The 18,619-nt window shown below is 40.4% G+C and overlaps 1 protein-coding gene across 1 annotated transcript in view; it reads left to right on the forward strand.

The window, feature by feature from the left end:
* Positions 1 to 18,619, forward strand: part of UNC13A (unc-13 homolog A) — a gene marked incomplete at both ends in the record, with an annotated part of 151,259 nt that overhangs the window by 71,747 nt on the left and 60,893 nt on the right. The window contains 4 exons of the mRNA XM_081312539.1: positions 334 to 427; positions 9,471 to 9,520; positions 11,845 to 11,923; positions 18,389 to 18,460. Coding sequence (XP_081168665.1) covers positions 334 to 427; positions 9,471 to 9,520; positions 11,845 to 11,923; positions 18,389 to 18,460 — 295 coding nt within the window. The remainder of the gene's footprint in view (positions 1 to 333; positions 428 to 9,470; positions 9,521 to 11,844; positions 11,924 to 18,388; positions 18,461 to 18,619) is intronic.

The following is an 18,619-nucleotide window of genomic DNA, read 5'->3' on the forward strand; positions in this document are numbered from 1 at the left end:
CCATAATTTTTCAACCACCTATTGATTTCCAGACATCTATTGGCCCTTTGAATAGTTACAACAATTATTGGGGGGAGGGGGGTTTAATATTGACCACTTTGAGGATCCTGATTTAGAGGGAAACACCTTTCTGCTGGCTGACCTCTCTTGAACAATATTCTTTGGGTTCTTAAATACAACGTGAAGTTATTTCATGACGTAGAACTAAAAAGTTACTAAAAAATAGGGTGGAATTATTTCACAGAAAGCAGTTTGATAGAGCTGTTTTCCTGTAAATTCTCAGCCAAGGATCAGATGCTGGACTTTGCACTTGACCTCTCATTCTGGTTACAGGGAGAAGGAGGAAGTTGAAGTGGTAGACCCCAAAGCACGAGCAAAAGCCAACTGGTTACGGGCATTCAACAAAGTCTGCATACAACTCCAAGAGGCAGGTATCCCTTGTGAAATCGTGGACATATGTGGGACATCTTTGAGAAATGTGATTTGTTTGATATATAGACAAGAGTTTTCTATACTTTCTATGACTTGCAACCATTCATTTAGCAAGCACTCAAAGTTACAGTGGCACTAAGTCAGGAGTCCCCAACCCTCAGTCCTTGGACCAGTACCGGGGTGCGGCATGCCAGCAATTGGGCCACATAAACAAAGGCCCATCCACGGGATGCAGGCAGCACACAAAACCACGCCCCCGCCAGTCTGCGGAAAAATCTCTCTCTATGGAACCAGTCCCTGGTGTGCCCAAAAGATTGAGGACCTCTGCACTAAGTCACATGATCAAAATTTGAATGCTTGGCAACCAGCATGTATTTATGACAGTTGCAGCGACCTGAGTTCATGTGACTGCTATTTGCAACCTCCTCAGCCAACAAGCAAAGACAATGAGGAAGCCAGGTTCACTTAATGATCAATGATTTGCTTAATAAATACAGTGATTCGGTTAACAACTGGGGCAAAAAAGTCATAAAACTGGGCACAAATCATTTAGCAACCACCTTGCTTAGCAACAGAAATTCTGATCCCAATTGTGGTCATAAGTCGAGGCCTGCATATACTACTCTCCATCTTGAATGTTATTTTTAGTGAAAAAGGTACAATCTAAGTTTAAATCAATCGGCTGAAAAAAAATCATCTTTTTTCCCCTCCCACATTGAATATTCTCCAGATAAAAGCTCTTCCAATTGTTTTATTTCTGAGGTTCTCTATGGCTTTTGCCGTTTGAATTGTCTGGTTTTGTTTTTAAAACAGAACTGGTATATTAAGAATCCTCCAGTGTAATTGCTTTTTAAATGTTCAGATTTTTATGGACAACAAGTACTGTAGTAGCAGTTTCCTTCAGTTCATTTTTATTTCAAGGACACATTATCAATAACACATCAAAACAACACCAGTGATCAGTAGTGCAAAAAGTTACATAGATGCTTGGTAGCATGATTCATTTTGCATGTTGTATATTAATAATGCACCTCAGATTTGATTACATTTATGCTTCAGTCACGATTATTTTTAGTATGTTTTCAGAGTCTCAGGGGAATCCTGCATACTTCAGTAAAACACCACATAAAAGAACACTTCATGGAAAAACATATATAATCCATCTAGATTTTATTCTTGCCCTGTACACCGCCCTGAGTCCTTCGGGAGAAGGGCGGTATAGAAATGATAATAAATTAAATTAAATTAAATTAGATTACCTTATTGCAGTTTCATCAATGTCCATACATAGTATGGTGAAAAACAATGATGTAGAACAGTAGAGGAAATGAAGAACTGGAAGTGCCTAATTAATTAATTAATTCCAAAATTCCAACTTCCCTCCGCCCTGTGCGTTCCCACAGAGAGGGCCTCCTCAGGGTGCCACCGATCAGAGAGTGTCGATTGGTGGCCCCCAGGGGGAGGTCCTTCTCTGTGGGCGCCCCGGAGCTATGGAATCAGTTACCGGTAGAGCTCCGTATGGCGCCCGATCTTCGCTCCTTCCGTCGCGACCTAAAGACATTCTTATTTGAACAAGCCGGCCTGGCCTGAAGGGGGATGGGTGGGGTTTTTTATTGCTATTTTAATATTTGTATTTACTGTTTTTACTTGGGCATATATTTAATCCCTTTTAACTTTTGTATTTTTGTATTTTTTATGCTTGCCCTGTTTTTTTTTTTTTTATTGAAAAGTTTTAAAATACAGTTTTCCTTTAAAAAACCCCCCTTCCCCCTCCCTGCTCCCCCCCTACCTCCCCCCAACCTCCCTCCCTCCCCCCCTCCCTCCACCCCCCCTCCCCCCCCGACTTCCCAGAGCTAAATACAAGGTATATATATATAAAAAGGCAATCATAAACAACCATATACTAACAACTATAAATTCTAAAATCCATCACTCTCTAGCTTATATAGGATAAGACACACCTTAACAATATTAAATATATATAAAAAACTAGAATAAAAAAAAGAAAAAAAAACGAAAGAAGACTTATTCGAATGCTACATAAAACTTCTTAACCCTATACTTGTTCTGGATAAACTCAATCCATTTTCTCCATTCCATAATATAACGTTCTTGCGAATGATCTTTCAAATAGGCCGAAATCTTTGCCATCTCTGCCAGGTCGGAAACCTTTAAAGTCCACTCTTCTATGGTCGGCAGTTCCTCTTTCTTCCAATATTGGCCTATCAAAAGTCTTGCCGCCGTAATTAAGTTCAACATCAGCTTGGTGTCCACAACTGTAGCGTCTGCAATTATTCCCAACAAAAAAAGTTGCGGACAAAACTTTATCCTCTGTTTAAAAATCTTCTGCATATTCCACCAGACTTTTATCCAAAAAGCCTTAACCTTCTTACATGTCCACCATATGTGAAAATATGTTGCATCTTCATCACCACACCTCCAACATTTAGGCTGATAATTCGGATACATACTTGCAAGCTTTTTAGGATCTAGATGCCATCTATAAAACATTTTGTAAAAATTCTCTCTTAGATTTTGAGCTTGAGTAAATTTTACGTTCCTCACCCAAATCTTTTCCCACGTGTCCATTGTAATAACTTCCTGGATGTTTTGGGCCCATTTTATCATACAATCCTTAACAAGCTCTGTTTCCGAGTCAATCTCTATCAATGCAAGATATATCCGTTTAATATGTGCTGGTCCCTGATTTCTAATCTGCTTTATCAAATTTTCATCAGTCATTGTAAATCCATTTTTCTGGTCTTCTTTCCACCTGGCCTGTAATTGAATATATTGAAACCAAGTTTGAACAACCTTCTCTTCTCGCAAGAGGCTATATGATTTCAAACACCAAACATTCCTTTCCAGGCTTAAAATCTCCTTGTACGTAGTCACATCATGTTTGAAACCAGCATGTATATTTTCTATTGCGTGTTTTGGAATTGCCCACAATGGTATCTTGCTGCTTAGCTTATGTCTATACTTCTTCCAAACTCTCAGCAATGCCTGTCTTAAAATATGCATCCTAAACACAGTATCTACCTTCTTATCATACAACAAATATGCATGCCAGCCAAACAACAAATCATGGCCCTCAAGATTTAATAACCTCAATTGCGTCAAATTAATCCACTCGCTTATTCCTACTAATGCAGCAGCTTCATAATATAATTTAAAATTAGGCAATTTAAGGCCACCTCTCTCACGAGTATCCTGCATAATCTTAAGTTTAACTCGTGGCTTTTTCCCTGCCCACACAAATTTATTGATACCACGCTGCCATTCCTCCAAGTTAGAATCTTTCTTAAGAATCGGTATCATTTGAAACAAAAATAAAAATTTGGGCAGGACATTCATTTTCACTGCTGCAATCCGTCCCAACAAAGACAATTGCAATTTTTGCCAACTCTCCAATTCTTTTTGAATTTTCCCCCATAGTTTTTCATAATTATTTTTATATAACTTTGTATTAGAGGGCGACAAAATCACCCCCAGATATTTAACCCTTTTAACAATCTCAAATCCAGTTAATCCTTCTAAGAGAGCCTTCTGTGAAACTGTCATATTTCTAGCCAAAATTTTAGTTTTCTGTGTATTTACTTTAAATCCAGAAACCTTCCCATATTGTGTTATTATCTCCATCAGGTCCACAACAGAGTTCTCTGGCTGGGTCACTGTAACAACCAGATCATCTGCAAATGCTCTCAATCTATAGTCCTGATCTCCAACTTGTATCCCCTTAATTTTTTCCGAGTTCCGAATCTTAACCAATAGTATCTCTAATGTTAACACAAATAACAAGGGCGATAACGGACACCCTTGCCTTGTGCCCTTCTCAATATTACATGCTGCTGTCAGGCTATTGTTAACTATGATTCGGGCAGTTTGTTTTTGATATAATGCCCTAATCGGCTGTAAAAAATTTTCCCCAAAATCCATTTTATCTAAAACTTTCAACAAAAATTGCCAATTCAATTGATCAAAGGCCTTTTCAGCATCTAAAAAGATTAGCGCTGCAGAGATCTGGTTGTGCCTTTCCAAAAACTCTAACACATCAACTATATGTCTCACATTATTTTTCATTTGCCTACCACTAATAAACCCCGTTTGATCCCCATGAATCACCTGTTGCAGAACCCTCATCAGTCTATTAGCCAAAACCTTAGCAAATATCTTATAATCTGTATTTAAAAGCGATATCGGTCTGTAATTTTTAACTTGAGTAGCATCCTGGTCTTCCTTCGGAATCAAAGAAATAAAAGCTGTTCTCCAAGACGGTGGCACCTTTCCCCCCCTCTGAATTGTCTGGAACAGTTCCTTTAACGGCTTTATCATCTCAAATTGTAAATTTTTATAATAGGCCGCAGTCAAGCCATCCGTGCCTGGCGCTTTATCCACCTTCAGTTCCTTAATTGCTGTAAGAATTTCTTCTTCTGTAATCAGTTGATTAATCCCCTCTTTTTGTACTTGCGTAAGAACCGGGATGCTAGCATTCTCCAAGTATATATCAATATCTTTTACATTAATTTCCTCTTTAGTATATAATTTCGAATAAAAATCCACAAAAGCATCCTTAATAAGATTCTGTTGAAACACAACCCTTCCTTTATACTCAATCTTATCTATATTAGAGGCCCTTTGTTTTTTCCTCAGTCTATAAGCTAACCATCTGCCTGGTTTATTAGCGTTGCAAAAAGTATTGTGCCTAGCAAACCGCAGATTGGTTGCCACTTGATCTGCCATTAATTTATCAAATTGTCCTCTTAGCAGTCTAATAGCCTCCTTGATCTTCACATCCTCTGGATTCAAAATCAAAGCCTTTTCTTTTTCCTTTATTTCATTCTCCAGTTCTTTCCTTCTAGTTTCCACTGCACGTCTATGTCTATTATTCATATATATCAACACCCCTCTCATATAGGCCTTGCTAGCATCCCAAACCATGTCCATAGAGGTACCCTTATTCATATTAATCTCAAAAAAATCCTTCATCCGCTGTTTGCATTCTTCCACATTTCTCTGATTTCTAAACAAATTCTCATTTACGCGCCACGAGCGCCTGTCTCTTTTCTCCTTATCAATCTCCAACCAAACTGGACTGTGGTCAGAAATAGTTCTTGCACAAATCTTCACCTTTTTAGTTCTCAAAAAAAAATCATTAGTCAACAAAATAAAATCAATCCTCGAAAAAGATTGGTGTCTGTCAGAATAAAAAGTATAATCCTTCTCCTGCAAGTGTCTCTCACGCCAAATATCTCGCAATTCCAGGTCATCCTTCATTTCAAAAAAAGATTTAGGCAGTCTAGCATGACTTGGAATGCGCTTAAAAGCTCCAGCCTTGTCCATCTGTACATCCAAAACACCATTCCAATCTCCCATAAAAATAAAAGATTTATAATCCAACTGGGTAAGCTTTGTGTGGAGTAAGCTAAAAAAATCAACTTGTTGTTGGTTAGGTGCATATAATCCAACTAGAAGCGTCTTTTTACCTTCTAACAACAGCTCAATCATAACATATCTTCCATGCTTATCTGCTTCAATTAAGTCTGCTGTTAAGGCACTTTTAACATAAACAACCACTCCATTTTTCTTATTCTCTGCAGAGGCAACAAATTGCGTACCCAGTCTCGAGTTCAATAAATGCTTTTGATCCAAAACTCTAATATGCGTTTCTTGCAAACATATAACATCTATCTTAAATTGTTTTAAATATTGAAAAACTTTCTTCCTCTTCTGCGGTGAATTTAGTCCATTAACATTCCAGGTTAGAAATTTAGTTGCCATGCATATCCTCCAAAAGCTCTTGGACCACAGCTTTGATAGGACTAACTTCTTTAGGCCGTGCTCCTCCCACAGCTTGACTATATGTACGTTGTGAAGAATCTGAAGACTTTTGCTGATCTTGTTCTTTTATTTTCTTTGCTCGTTTTAAAGCAGCACGCGTTACCCTTTGCTCTCTAGGATCATCCAAAGAAGTTGTAGCTTGATCTCCTCCAGCACCACTTTCCTCTGTTTCATCCTCTTGATGTTCTCCTTCTCCAGATCCCTTTCCAGCTTCCAGAAGTGTCAATGGGGTTGCTTTTAAGACATTATTGTAGAAATCACGCGCTTGCTTCACAGTAATCAGCCGATACCTTTTACCTTCATGCATCACCATCAGCCCATCTGGAATCTCCCATCTGAACCTTATATCTCTTTGCTTAAGCTCATGCACGAGAAATGTATAGTCCTTCCTTCCCCTTAAAATCCTTGGAGGAATTTCTTTTAAAACCAAGACTTCTTGTTCAGCAATCACCACTTTAGCATCATAGGCAGCTTGTATAACTTGATCTCTAATCTCTCTTTTTGCAAAATAAACCACCACATCTCTAGGCAACTTTCTCTGTCTGGCAATCCATGAATTCACCCGAAACACTTTATCCATAGCTGCTCTTATTTCAGATGCTGGCTGGTTTAATACCACTTCGAGAGCCTCAGAGATCAGCTGCTTTAAATCTTCTTTAATATTCTCTTTTAAACCTCTGATTCTGACAGCAAACTGCATCTGGTAATATTGGGCTAGGCTTAACTCCCTTTCCACTTTGTCTCTTGCATTTTCATTCTCCCGTGCTTTTACTTCTAATATAGCATTCCTTTGAGCCAGATCATCCATTTTTTCATCTAATTCTTCCACACATTCCGCCACTTTATGCACTGAAGACAAAATGTCTACCTTCATCACGCTGAACTTCTGTTCCATCCTCTCTTCCATTCTCTCCTCCAATTTCTCCAATTTCTCCTCCATCTGTGCAAATTTATCACCCATTGATTGGTTGATTGATTCCAAAAGTTTATCCAGAGCATCTCGTAAGTCCTTCGATGTCAGCGCTTCAGGAGGGTGCAACGCCTGTAGTGATGATTGTTGCACCGGCGAGGATCCACCGCTCCGAAGAGTTTTAGGGGGAGGTTTCGCCGCCATCTTTTAGTCCTCAATTATGACGCACTTTCACTTAAAGTTTAAAAAGTCCAACAAGCTAGAGAGTATAGTAAAATAATCCTCTTCACCTTTGCCTCTTGTACCGCTCTGCCTGCTCCTTTAAATCATAGTCCTTTCTTCAGGCAGGGATGGTTCGCAGACGCCTGGCTCTGCTCCAAGAAATTCGGAGCAGAGACGCCGGCCAGCTGGGAGCAACCCAGGCTTCGGGGGAGTTCAATCCTTCAGCCGCCCAAGCTCCAAGCTCAGGCGGCCCCGGAGAACTCTACCCCTACCTGGGGCCTCACCCCCTCCTCTTCTCCCGAGGAGGGGGCTTCAATTTCGCCCGAACAGCTGATCGGCGCTGTTTCGGGCGAAAAAACAAACAGCTGAGCCGCGGGCAGCCCGGGAAGGCTGTCTTCGGCACCGCGCCGCCACCGGAAGTCCTTATGCTTGCCCTGTTCACCGCCCTGAGTCCTTCGGGAGAAGGGCGGTATATAAATAAAATTATTATTATTATTATTATTATTATTATTATTATTATTATTATTATTATTATTATTATTATTATTATTATTATTATTATTATTATTATTATTATTATTTAACAGAATTGAGAGATACTGGATTAAGAGAATAAAATAAAAGAACAGGTAAAAGAAAATCTCTCTTTTCTGAAAGCCAATGATACACCAAATTAGGTATGCAAATCATATATTTACTAGCATAATCATGCATATCTTCTCCAAAATACATGCCATTGTTGAATAGGATTCACTCCCAGATATATGTAAAGATTTGCAGCTTCAGTGTAACCTTAGTTATATGTATATGATTCCCCGTAACTGTGAAGAAATCTGCATTATGAAAATTATGCTTCAATCTGTACATACCAGATTTATTATATTTATTACAAAATGTGCCACCAGATGCCTGGTTTTTTGACATGGCTCTCATGTGGCAAATAACAAGTTTAACTTACAGGAGTATTTCTGCAATTTTCTTGGCAGTAAAACAGAAATTATTTGCTATTAATTAGGAGTTTTTCTAATACCCGGTCTAGCTTACCTTCTTATGATTTTTGGTAGGAATTAAGCTTGACCTGGCGTAGGCTTTTCAAGCTCAGCTCAGGTCGGCTGAGTGTAGCCACTTACTACAGATGGGAGTGTAATGGAGCTCTGCAAGTTGGTGTCCATTGAGATGGAGAACATTGAACTTGCAGCTGTTAGAGAACAGACGCTGGGTTTCCTTGGAATCACCAGAAATACGAATGAGAAAGCAAATGAATGGCACTTTTGAAATGTCAATGAACAGAAATTCTACCTTTATTCTGCACCCAGAGTAAAAGTAGAAGATGCTTCCCATCCTCCAGTTTCTGCAGACAGCACTGATTTGGACACCCTTAGCCAATGGAACCAGGCAAGTGTGGATCAGAGAGTATTCCAGGCAAACATGACTCAGACTGCCTTCTCTTCAGGAGAAACAAATAGGGCTGTTGAAGAAAGAAGAGAACGGATGTAATCCTGCAAAGATAGGGCAGTAGCAGCTGGTTGGGGTGAAGCAATGTGTCTCCAACCATGTAGAGCTTGGCCATAGCTGTTCAGCTTAAGCAGGGCCCATTTAATACATCTGGCCTGTTTATGTCCACTTTCAACCTCTTCAAAGTTTGTTAGAACAGGGGTCCCCAACCCCTCGTCCGTGGACCGGCATGCCAGCAACTGGTCCGCGCAAACAAGCAAAGCCCCATGTGCGGGATGCAGGCAGTACAAGAAAACCACACACACCCCAGTCTGCAGAAAAACCTCTCTCCACGGAACCGGTCTCCGGTGCTCAAAAGGTTGGGGACCTTTGTGTTGGAAGGACTCCTCCTGTTTGGCTGCTGCTACTAGGGTATTCAAATTTGGTGGAATGGCATAGGGTGGTGCAGCACTTTAAACCAAAACTACTACTATTACTGCTACTGCTACTACTACCGATAGCAACAAACAAGAGCACATCAGTTCGCAAAAAAAGAGTTGTGGACCAGAATCTTTGGTTGCAACAAGTCACAGCAAACTCTCAGCTAAATTCATCATTTTCTGTTTTTCAGGCTCGAGGTGAAGGCTCTGGAGAATCAAAATCCCTCTGGTTTAAAGGCGGGTGAGTTCCAGTCCTGGAGAATGGGGTAAAATTGAAACATTCTTCAGATGACTTGTAGATTGCCGTTTTCAAAGGTTCTGTTGCAGGTTGCTCCCAACCTTGCCCTCATCCAAGTAGGTACTAAAGAACATTGCTAGAAGTTTTCAAGAAGAGTTTAGACAACCATTTGTCTGGGATGGTACAAGCAGGGGGTTGGACTAGAAGACCTCCAAGGTCCCTTCCAGCCCTAGGATTTTATGTTCTATGACTTGACTTCCATGTTGAGAAGCAGCCTCTCAGTTCTCCTTATCTTCCCATAACTTCCTCTCTGACTCACCACTGGTGGAGACAAGAAGAATTAATAGATCTTTTGTATTACTAAAGAGAAAAAAAATGTCCTCCCCCAAATGCCCCCCAAAGCCATCAGCAACCACCTCTCATCTGCACATTCAGATGACAGATAGCTGTAAAATGTAATCTCCCTCTGTGAAGATTTTGCAGAACGTAACAATTGTTTTTGACAGAGTGTTAGAATAGTTTCCATTTAACCAGATCTGATATGCAGATCCCCTTATCTGACAGTATTTCATAGAATACATTACTGTAACGCTCAGTACTTATTACAAGAATTGACATCCAGCGGTTAAAGATTCCATCAGATCTAACATATGGCACTCAATAACAGTTAGCTCTTGGCAGGATTTGACAAATGGAAAAGCATTTAGTAAGATTTATGGCCATACATTTAGCAAGGCTTTGATATTTTCCTTTTGAAGTTAAAATGGCAAGATTTCAATAGTAAAAGACAGATTTCAAAAAACTGTTAATTTTTCAAAATCCCAAGCGCTAAAATTTAATTTCCTGGTTCCTTCAACTTGGGCACGATGTATTTTAAACATTGAAAAGAAATTAAAAATTAAACTCTAATTAAAAGAATATGATTAAGTTGGGCATGAAGTATTGTGAATATGTATAAAACTATGCAGGGTATCGAAAAGGAATATTTTTCCTTCTCCCATGACCAACAATATTGTCAAGTTGTTTGGCAATAAATAGACAATAGAATTCCTTTCTCATATAATCCATCAATAATTTGAGGGTCTACCAATCACAGCCAGTAATGGCCTCTCACTTAAGATGTTTTCAAAAGGTCCCTAGACCAAATCATGAATAACTAATTACCCTGTTGAATCATAAACCTCCAGATGAAGAAATGCTGCAGTTATGGGAAAGCTCCAGCCAGAGAACCTGGGACCACCCCAGAAGTATCTGACTGTTGTCCATTATTTGAACCTGGACACTGGACTAGATAGCCCTTGATCTAATTAGCATACTATTCTTATGTTCTGACAGATGGGGGGGGTTCCCTCTTTTTATTTCTGCTGATAAAATTTGTCAAATTTGATATCCCAGAGTTGATCCTTACAGCCAGGGCTTTTTTTCTCATTGAACGCTCAGAACGGAGTTCCGGCACCTTTTTTGGATGGAACCTTGTAGGGTAGGCAAGGCGGGTTGTATAACATGTGTGAGTTCCGGCACCTTTTTCTTTTACAAAAAAAGCACTGCTTACAGCCCTCATCGCCAAACAAAATCCAAACAATTCAGGATCATAGGAGGCTTTATATCTGGGATGTAAATACAGTCTGTGCATAGATGTATGCACATGTATACCTCTTGAAAGAATAGATTGACATCTCATTCAGCTCTTAGCATTCACTGTCAAACTTGTGACTACTAAAGTACCTATGTGTCTGTACAGACCTGGACTCCAAAATGGGGAAATACTTCTCTGAAAGACGACAAAAGTATTTGAACTAAAATTCCCCATATTCTTACTCCTTGATACTTGCAAGTCAATATTTTTTTACAGTACACCCTTGTTCACCCAAAATTATTTCAGAAAAGGGCACAATTCTCCTGTCTTTGACAAGTTGTGCAAGGTCTGTACTCTTTTCAATTTTGGTTTGACAAGACACAGCCATGACGTAAAAGAAGGGGTGCTGGGACATTGGAAAATGATGTTGCCCTCTTTGTTTAAGTGTCTCTAAAATCAGCCACTGTATTACCAGATTTCCATAAGGGAAGTCCGTCATCTGGCAAGGGACAACATCAGAATTCTCTCCTCCCACCCCATCCTCTTCCAAGTACCGAATAAACATAGAGACCTCCAGGGCAATGCTCAGCCTCGTGCATGTGCCTATCCAAATACTTCCACTGGCTCATCTTTTGATGCCTCCCCTTCCTCTCCCTTTTCTGCTTCCCTATCCTACCCTTGTTTCAAATTTCCTTCACCCTTCCTTCACCTGTCCTCCTGTATGATCTGCCTTTTTTTGTCTCTTCTCCAGGCCTGGTGGCGGGTTGATCATAATTGATAGTATGCCTGACATTCGCAAAAGAAAACCCATACCCCTAGTTAGCGATTTGGTGAGGTTTCTTCTTCTAACATCTTTCTTTTCTCTCTCTCTCCAGCAGCTGCTGGCTTTATCTGCTCTGGAACAGCAGGAATTTCACTAAATGTGTCTCTGGAGCCAGCTAATGGAAGGATGAATGTGATCTCATAGATTTAAGTCCTTGAACTTAAATCTTTTGTAATCTGAAATCTGGTGTAATCTTTGGCTGAGGCAGTAAATTGAAAAATGCCCTGGTGCAAATTCTCTTGAAACTCTAAATGTCTTAAGTAGCCTCATTTGACTGATTGATTGTTTGAGTTCATTGGTGTCCCACTTCCCAAGTTGAGAGAGGAGAGCGATGGGAAGGCAGACAGGGGTTGACTACTGTGGTAAGATCTCTCTCTTTATATAGAGCAGGGCTCTTCAAACTTGGCCCTTTTATGAGATGTGGACTTCATACGCTGGCTGAGGAATTCTGGGAGTTGAAGTCCACGAGTCATAAAAGGGCCAAGTTTGAAGACCCCTGATATAGAGAGATGGATGACCTTTTTCATTTTCAAAACCTATATCAGCCATCCCAAGCTGGTGCCTCCAAAACCCTTTGTGAGATTTTGGGTTGGAATCAAAGTATTTGGATGAGTAAGACTCTAGTCCCAAGGGTGTCTACTGCTTCATAACTGAACCTAGCAGCCGCAGTATAGCCTTTGGGTAAATCCTATTTGGAATACAATAATTGTATAGACATTGTTTCTTAACCTTGGCAACATTGATATGTGGACCAGCTCCCAGATTTGAACTCTCAGAATTTTATTTTTTTAATCCCATTTATATCCCGCCCTTCTCCGAAGACTGAGGGCGGCTTACAATCTAAGAAGCACAAATCAATGTGCTTAGCAATAGCCTTCATTCTATGTATATGCCTGCTTATTAGGGCTTTCCTCCCCCCCCAAGCGGCATTATTACAAAGTCAGCTTATTGCCCCCCAACAGTCTGGGTCCTCATTTTACCTACCTCGGAAGGATGGAAGGCTGAGTCAACCTTGAGCCTGGTGGGACGCGAACATGCACTAATTGCAGGCAGCTAGTGTTACTTAGGGAGGCATTAGCCCACTGCTCCACCAAGGCTACAGAATTCCCCAGCCAGCAGTTATTAACAGATATTAATAAATATTAATAAATATTAATATTATTAGATATTAATAAATATTAATAGACATATTAATAGAGCCTCGGTGGAGCAGTGGGCTAATGCCTCCTTAAGTAACACCAGCTGCCTGCAATTAGTGCAGGTTCGCGTCCCACCAGGCTCAAGGTTGACTCAGCCTTCCATCCTTCCGAGGTAGGTAAAATGAGGACCCAGAATGTTGGGGGCAATAAGCTGACTTTGTAATAATGCCGCTTGGGGGGTGTATGAAAGCCCTAATAAGCAGGCATATACATAGAATGAAGGCTACTGCTAAGCTTGTAAGCCGCCCTGAGTCTTCGGAGAAGGGCGGGATATAAATGGAAATAAAATAAATAAATAAATAAATTTAAATATTAATAAATTTATTAATAGATATTAATAAATATTAATATATATTTAATAGACATTAACATATTTTAAAATTAAAGTCCACATATCTTAAATCTGCCAAGATTGAGGTTGAGAAACACTGGTAAAGAAGAAAGTCTCCTTCAAATCCAGATTGGCTGCTGATGACTTCATGGGCACAATCATACAATTCATTTGGCAGCAATACAAAAATTGTTATTGCCTTTTTTCTTGCTTCCTGTCAAGGCTACTGCTCTTGGATTCTCTGAAGTCTCCCATCCAAGTACTAACCAGGTGCAACCCTACTTATTTTCCCAATAACATACAGTCAACCAGATGCTGCCTCTTGTGGTAGAATGGGACAACACATCGCAGCCAACTTGCCATGGCTAACTCGCTGTGGGACAACTCGCTGCAGGACAATTCAACAATTCAATTTAATGATTTGAAATCATTAAAAATTATTTTAATTTTTGTCACCCACAATTCATTTTGTCCCTCCTTTGGCATCCTTTCTTTAACGGTTCTATTCCAAAGTTTCGTTGAGCTTAGTGTAACTCTTGTCCCGTGGCGAGTTGTCTCGCAGCAAATTGACCATGGCGAGTTGTCCCACGGCGAGATCTCTTCACCAGACTACAAGCTCTAAAATCGTGCAGGGGAAATGTGTCTCTAGCAACTGCCTTGCACCAGTTCTCAAATGATAACAAGGAACGATTTTTAATTCCTTTAAAATCCAAAGCCGTAGAAGAAAACCAGTCAATAATAACTGCTGCCACAATTTTCACGATCCCATTTTCTGCCCTAAAATGTAGCTCATAACAAAACCTGAAAACAGGATTGGCAGGGAAGGAAAGATCACACCCTCCATTACTCTGGCTCCAGCGTGCGCCGCAGCTTATTCAGTTGCCTCTGCTTCGCTTCGCTAATAAAGCTTGTTTTATTTCTCTTCCATCTTCTGCTTGCTGATGCTGTTGTGGGTGCATTCTCTCTCAGGGGAGCCGCAGTAAAGTTTCTGCGCTGCATTAACAGCATGCCCGACATTAAGGCTGGACGTAAATCTCTTCCGCTAGTGATCAGCGATCTGGTGAGAACGAGGTGAAAGGGAGAAACACCCCCACCCACCCACCCACCCACCCACCCAGGATTCCTCTTCCCCTGAACCCAGGATCCCAATAACAACCAGTTGCAAATGCCTGATTTAACCGATGCTCTACAAAATCCTTGTCCAACACGGAACACCAAATGTCTTCCTGCATTTTAATTTTCCAGTTTTGTCTCCTTCCTCCTAACACCACACTCCCAAACCTCACTCTCCCCAAGAGACAACCCTTCCTGTTGTGCGAGGTCTACCCTTCAACATGTTTTTGACCCACCACATTCCTTGCACTTTTCCTTGTATGCTTCCCTTATTGACAGCTTCCCTTACCATCAGCCTTTTGGGGAAGGCATAGTTCAGTGAGAACTTACCTTTGAAGGAGGCTCTCAGCAGGACTGGTGAACTAAAATTTTAGCGTGGAGAATATTGGAAAGATATATTTGTTAGCCAAAAGCAACCATACTTCAGTGGTAAATAAATGAACTGGGCTAGGGCCCCAGAATCTTCAGAAAGAAGAGAGGATAATAGTGTCCTCTACCCCAGGTCTTTTCAACCTTTTCACCCATTGTACCACTTTTAGGATATGGCAACATCCGAGTACCACCAGTCACCTAGCAAGGTGTCAAAAACTTGACAACCAAAAAAAAAAAAAGGAAAAGAGTGATGAAGTACAGGTAGTCCTCGACTTGCAACAGTTTGCTTAGTGACTGTTCGAAGTTACAATGGCACTGAAAAAAGTGCCCCCCAAGCCACAGCCGAGCAAGACGCCTGTCTGTCTGGCGGCGCTCTTCCTCCTGTCCGAGGTTTTCATTGTTGTGAGCATTTCTGTTGAGGATTGGCAGCGGGGGTGGGGTGGGGTGGGTGTTTGGTTTTTATTCCCCTCCCCCCATCTGCTGGGTGGTTGCAGCAGGTTTTGGTCACTTCACATGACCCTGGGACACTGTGAGCGTCATAAATATGAATCAGTTGCCAAGCATCTGAATGTAAATCACAAGACCCTGGAGATGCTGCAACATTCCAGCTGATCGGCGCTTCTTCTGGGCTCAGAAGAAGCGCCAGGATCAGCGCCGAGCTCCAGCTGGAGCCTGGCGCTGATCCTGGCGCTTCCGCTGAGCCCTGACAGCCCCGAAGAAGGACTGATCCTGGCGCTTCTGCTGAGTCCTGACAGTCCTGCAGCTCCATTCATCTCTCGCTCAGGCTTGTGCGGTGCTGCCACCGGTTCAGCTCATTCCCCTCCCCCACTACCACTTTTCTAGGATGGTCGCGTACCACCTGCCAGGTGCCAAAGTACCACAGGTGGTACCCGTACCACTGGTTGAAAAACCCTGCTCTACCCATATGATCATCCTGTGCTGTACTCAGCAGCTAGGAAAAGAGCATATTCAAAAACCCAAGGACAACAAACCTCAGATAAATCTCGTTCTTTTAACATTGTGCTATTAAAGCAGGAAACCCTCTGTGTGTTTCCTGATTCCTCAGGAAAGGAGACCAGCAACAGGAGGTAGTTGATTCTGAATGGAGAAGCTGCAGTGACATCACTTGCCTTGTAGGACAGTGTTGAGCAATTCCTGAGTTTCAACCTGGAGAACTACAAAAAAAAAAAAAAAACTCAGGTCAACCTTCCATCATGTGATCCCTCCCAACTGTTTGGACTACAACTCTCATCAATCCCAGGCAAGGATGATCTGAATTGTGGTCCAAAATATCTGAAGGGCACTAGATGGGAGAGAAATGACATAGACAATATTTGATATACTAAAAATACAACCAATTTTAATATATTTTTGAAGATAATAACTTCATTGTCTTTCTTTTAGCTTTGCTACACGAACTCTAACAAAGAGACCTAATAATGGTTGTAGATCACAAAATGTGCCTAGAGATTTCCTAATATCATTCTCGGTTTCTTCCTTGTAAGTTCAATTCTGGTGGTCCATTTCACAAAGCTTTGAGAGATCACTCAATTCTGAGATGTGTAAACAAGCAATTTGTATAGAATGCAGGTCTTAAAATCTTTCTGCCTAGTTGCTACCCTTTGCTAACTTCTGCACTCAAGAAATTCTGGGGACTACGGTTTTGTGTACAGTATATTAAAACTTCTATGCTACAAAGTATTCAAAATTTGCAAATCCAGAAAGAATTATTGATAAGAACTATTATTAGCATGATCAATTCAGTGAAAAAGGTCCTTGGAATGTGAGTCTGTGACATCCAGGGCTTCCTAATATTTCCTTGAGCAACTTCCTTGGGTTTCGCTGGAAATTATTGCTTTATATTTATACTAAATTTACTGTATATGTGTGATTGTGAAGAGCTCCAAAGTTCTTCAGATTCCAGAGCTCCTTAGTTGGAGAATGATCAGAGTGATCAAATGTCATCAAGGATCCTTGGAATTATATTAAGTATAAACACAAAGTCTGACAGAATTCTTAGTTCTAAGTCTCAAGCAAAAATACAGTTCCCAAGACTTATTATTTAAGGCCTCTAAAAGGTACTAGAAAGCCTAGATGGGATGCTTCACAAGTCACATTACAAAGTTCAGGAATTATAGGTTTATAGGAAAAAAAACATATGGAAAAATAAAATTAGTTTCAAGTAGGTTTTAACTTAAAAGTTTAAGAATCCTTGAAAGCTAAGTTCTAGTATGACATAAATTGCCATCACCCACAGGTTTGATTCCCTTCACCCCTGCACCTTTGCTTGCCTGTCTCTTACTAACTTCTTGCTTGCAACATTTGGATTTTACTGTCCTTCCTTTGTCTGTCCTCTGCCTGAGCTTCTGCTCCTTCTCTTTGATAATGTAGCTTCTTTTGTGTCTTTTGCAATAGGGGGAGGGGGGATACTGAAGCCAGTGTCTTATTTACAAGTTCCAAACTTTGCATGTGGGTTGGAACAACACTTTGAACAGCCAATGGATTATAGATAGACTTATCTATAATGGACGGTATACTTTTGACATGAAGAAATGTATTGTGGCATAATAGGCATTATTTATTTATACTCTGGGAATTGGATGAGTTTGTAGGAATTGTTTTGCCACCAAGCCACTAAGGGACACACTAAAAGAGTGCTGATGTTGGTGAGTGGAGAAGGTGGAGTGGGATTAAGAGGGAATACGGACATGAAGTCGAAAACCAAGTAAAAACTCCTGGGGTTCTCCTCCTGATGACCCTCAAATGTGTTGAAACTTCTGAAGTCTCACCACATCTCGAGGCCCCAAGATTGGAGAAAGTGGATTTAATAGACATTGGATTGGAATGGAAACTTGTGGATTTAAAGCTGTTTTTGAATTCCAAGTCACACCATTTCAATGGACTCCATTGGCTGAAGCTGATGAGAGATAAACCATTAGGATTTCCCTAGAGACACGGACCACTGGCTCCCTATCTCTGATATAGGAAAAAGAATTAGGAGTTTCCGAAAACTTTAAATAATCTTGTGCCATTTTGCTTATCATAGGAAAGGTCTGAAAGAAAAGTCTGGGGTTTGTTTGTTTGTTGCATCATATTAACTTATGTCCTCTCTTCTTGTGCTTTTTTCATCCTCCAATACTTTACAGGCTATGGTGAGTATTCTTTTTTTTAATATTTATTCTTTGTAAATGCATTCCCAGTTCACACATCTGCTAAAATGTAGGGATGACTGCTAGTTTGGATCCTTCTAATTTGTTAGTCTGGATTCAAAATTCATTATGAATTTTGACCCCTAAGACTTTTTTTTAAATACAAAATATAGGATTCTATTTACAAATATTTTATTTGCCTCTAAAGGAAATAGCAATTATGAAGACACATCTGGATCATTCATGAACGAGAATGTGCATAGCCTTTATTACTTTGATTAATTATTCTTTATGCTTCTTCCCCACAGTCCTTAGTCCAGTCCAGGAAAGCTGGTATTACGTCAGCACTTGCATCAAGCACTTTAAACAATGAAGAGCTAGTAAGTGTCCCAAGTGCCTTTTAATTATTTACTTAGAACATTCAGGAAATGGATATCCTGAGCATTTGCTTAACAACTCTGGTTGGCTTGTAGAAGTATAATAAAATTGTGTTAGAAACAAGAAATATAAAACACCAAACAATAAACATTAAACTTGTA

The sequence above is a fragment of the Vipera berus genome, assembly GCF_964194415.1.
Source record: "Vipera berus genome assembly, chromosome: 1".
Lineage (NCBI taxonomy): Eukaryota > Metazoa > Chordata > Lepidosauria > Squamata > Viperidae > Vipera > Vipera berus.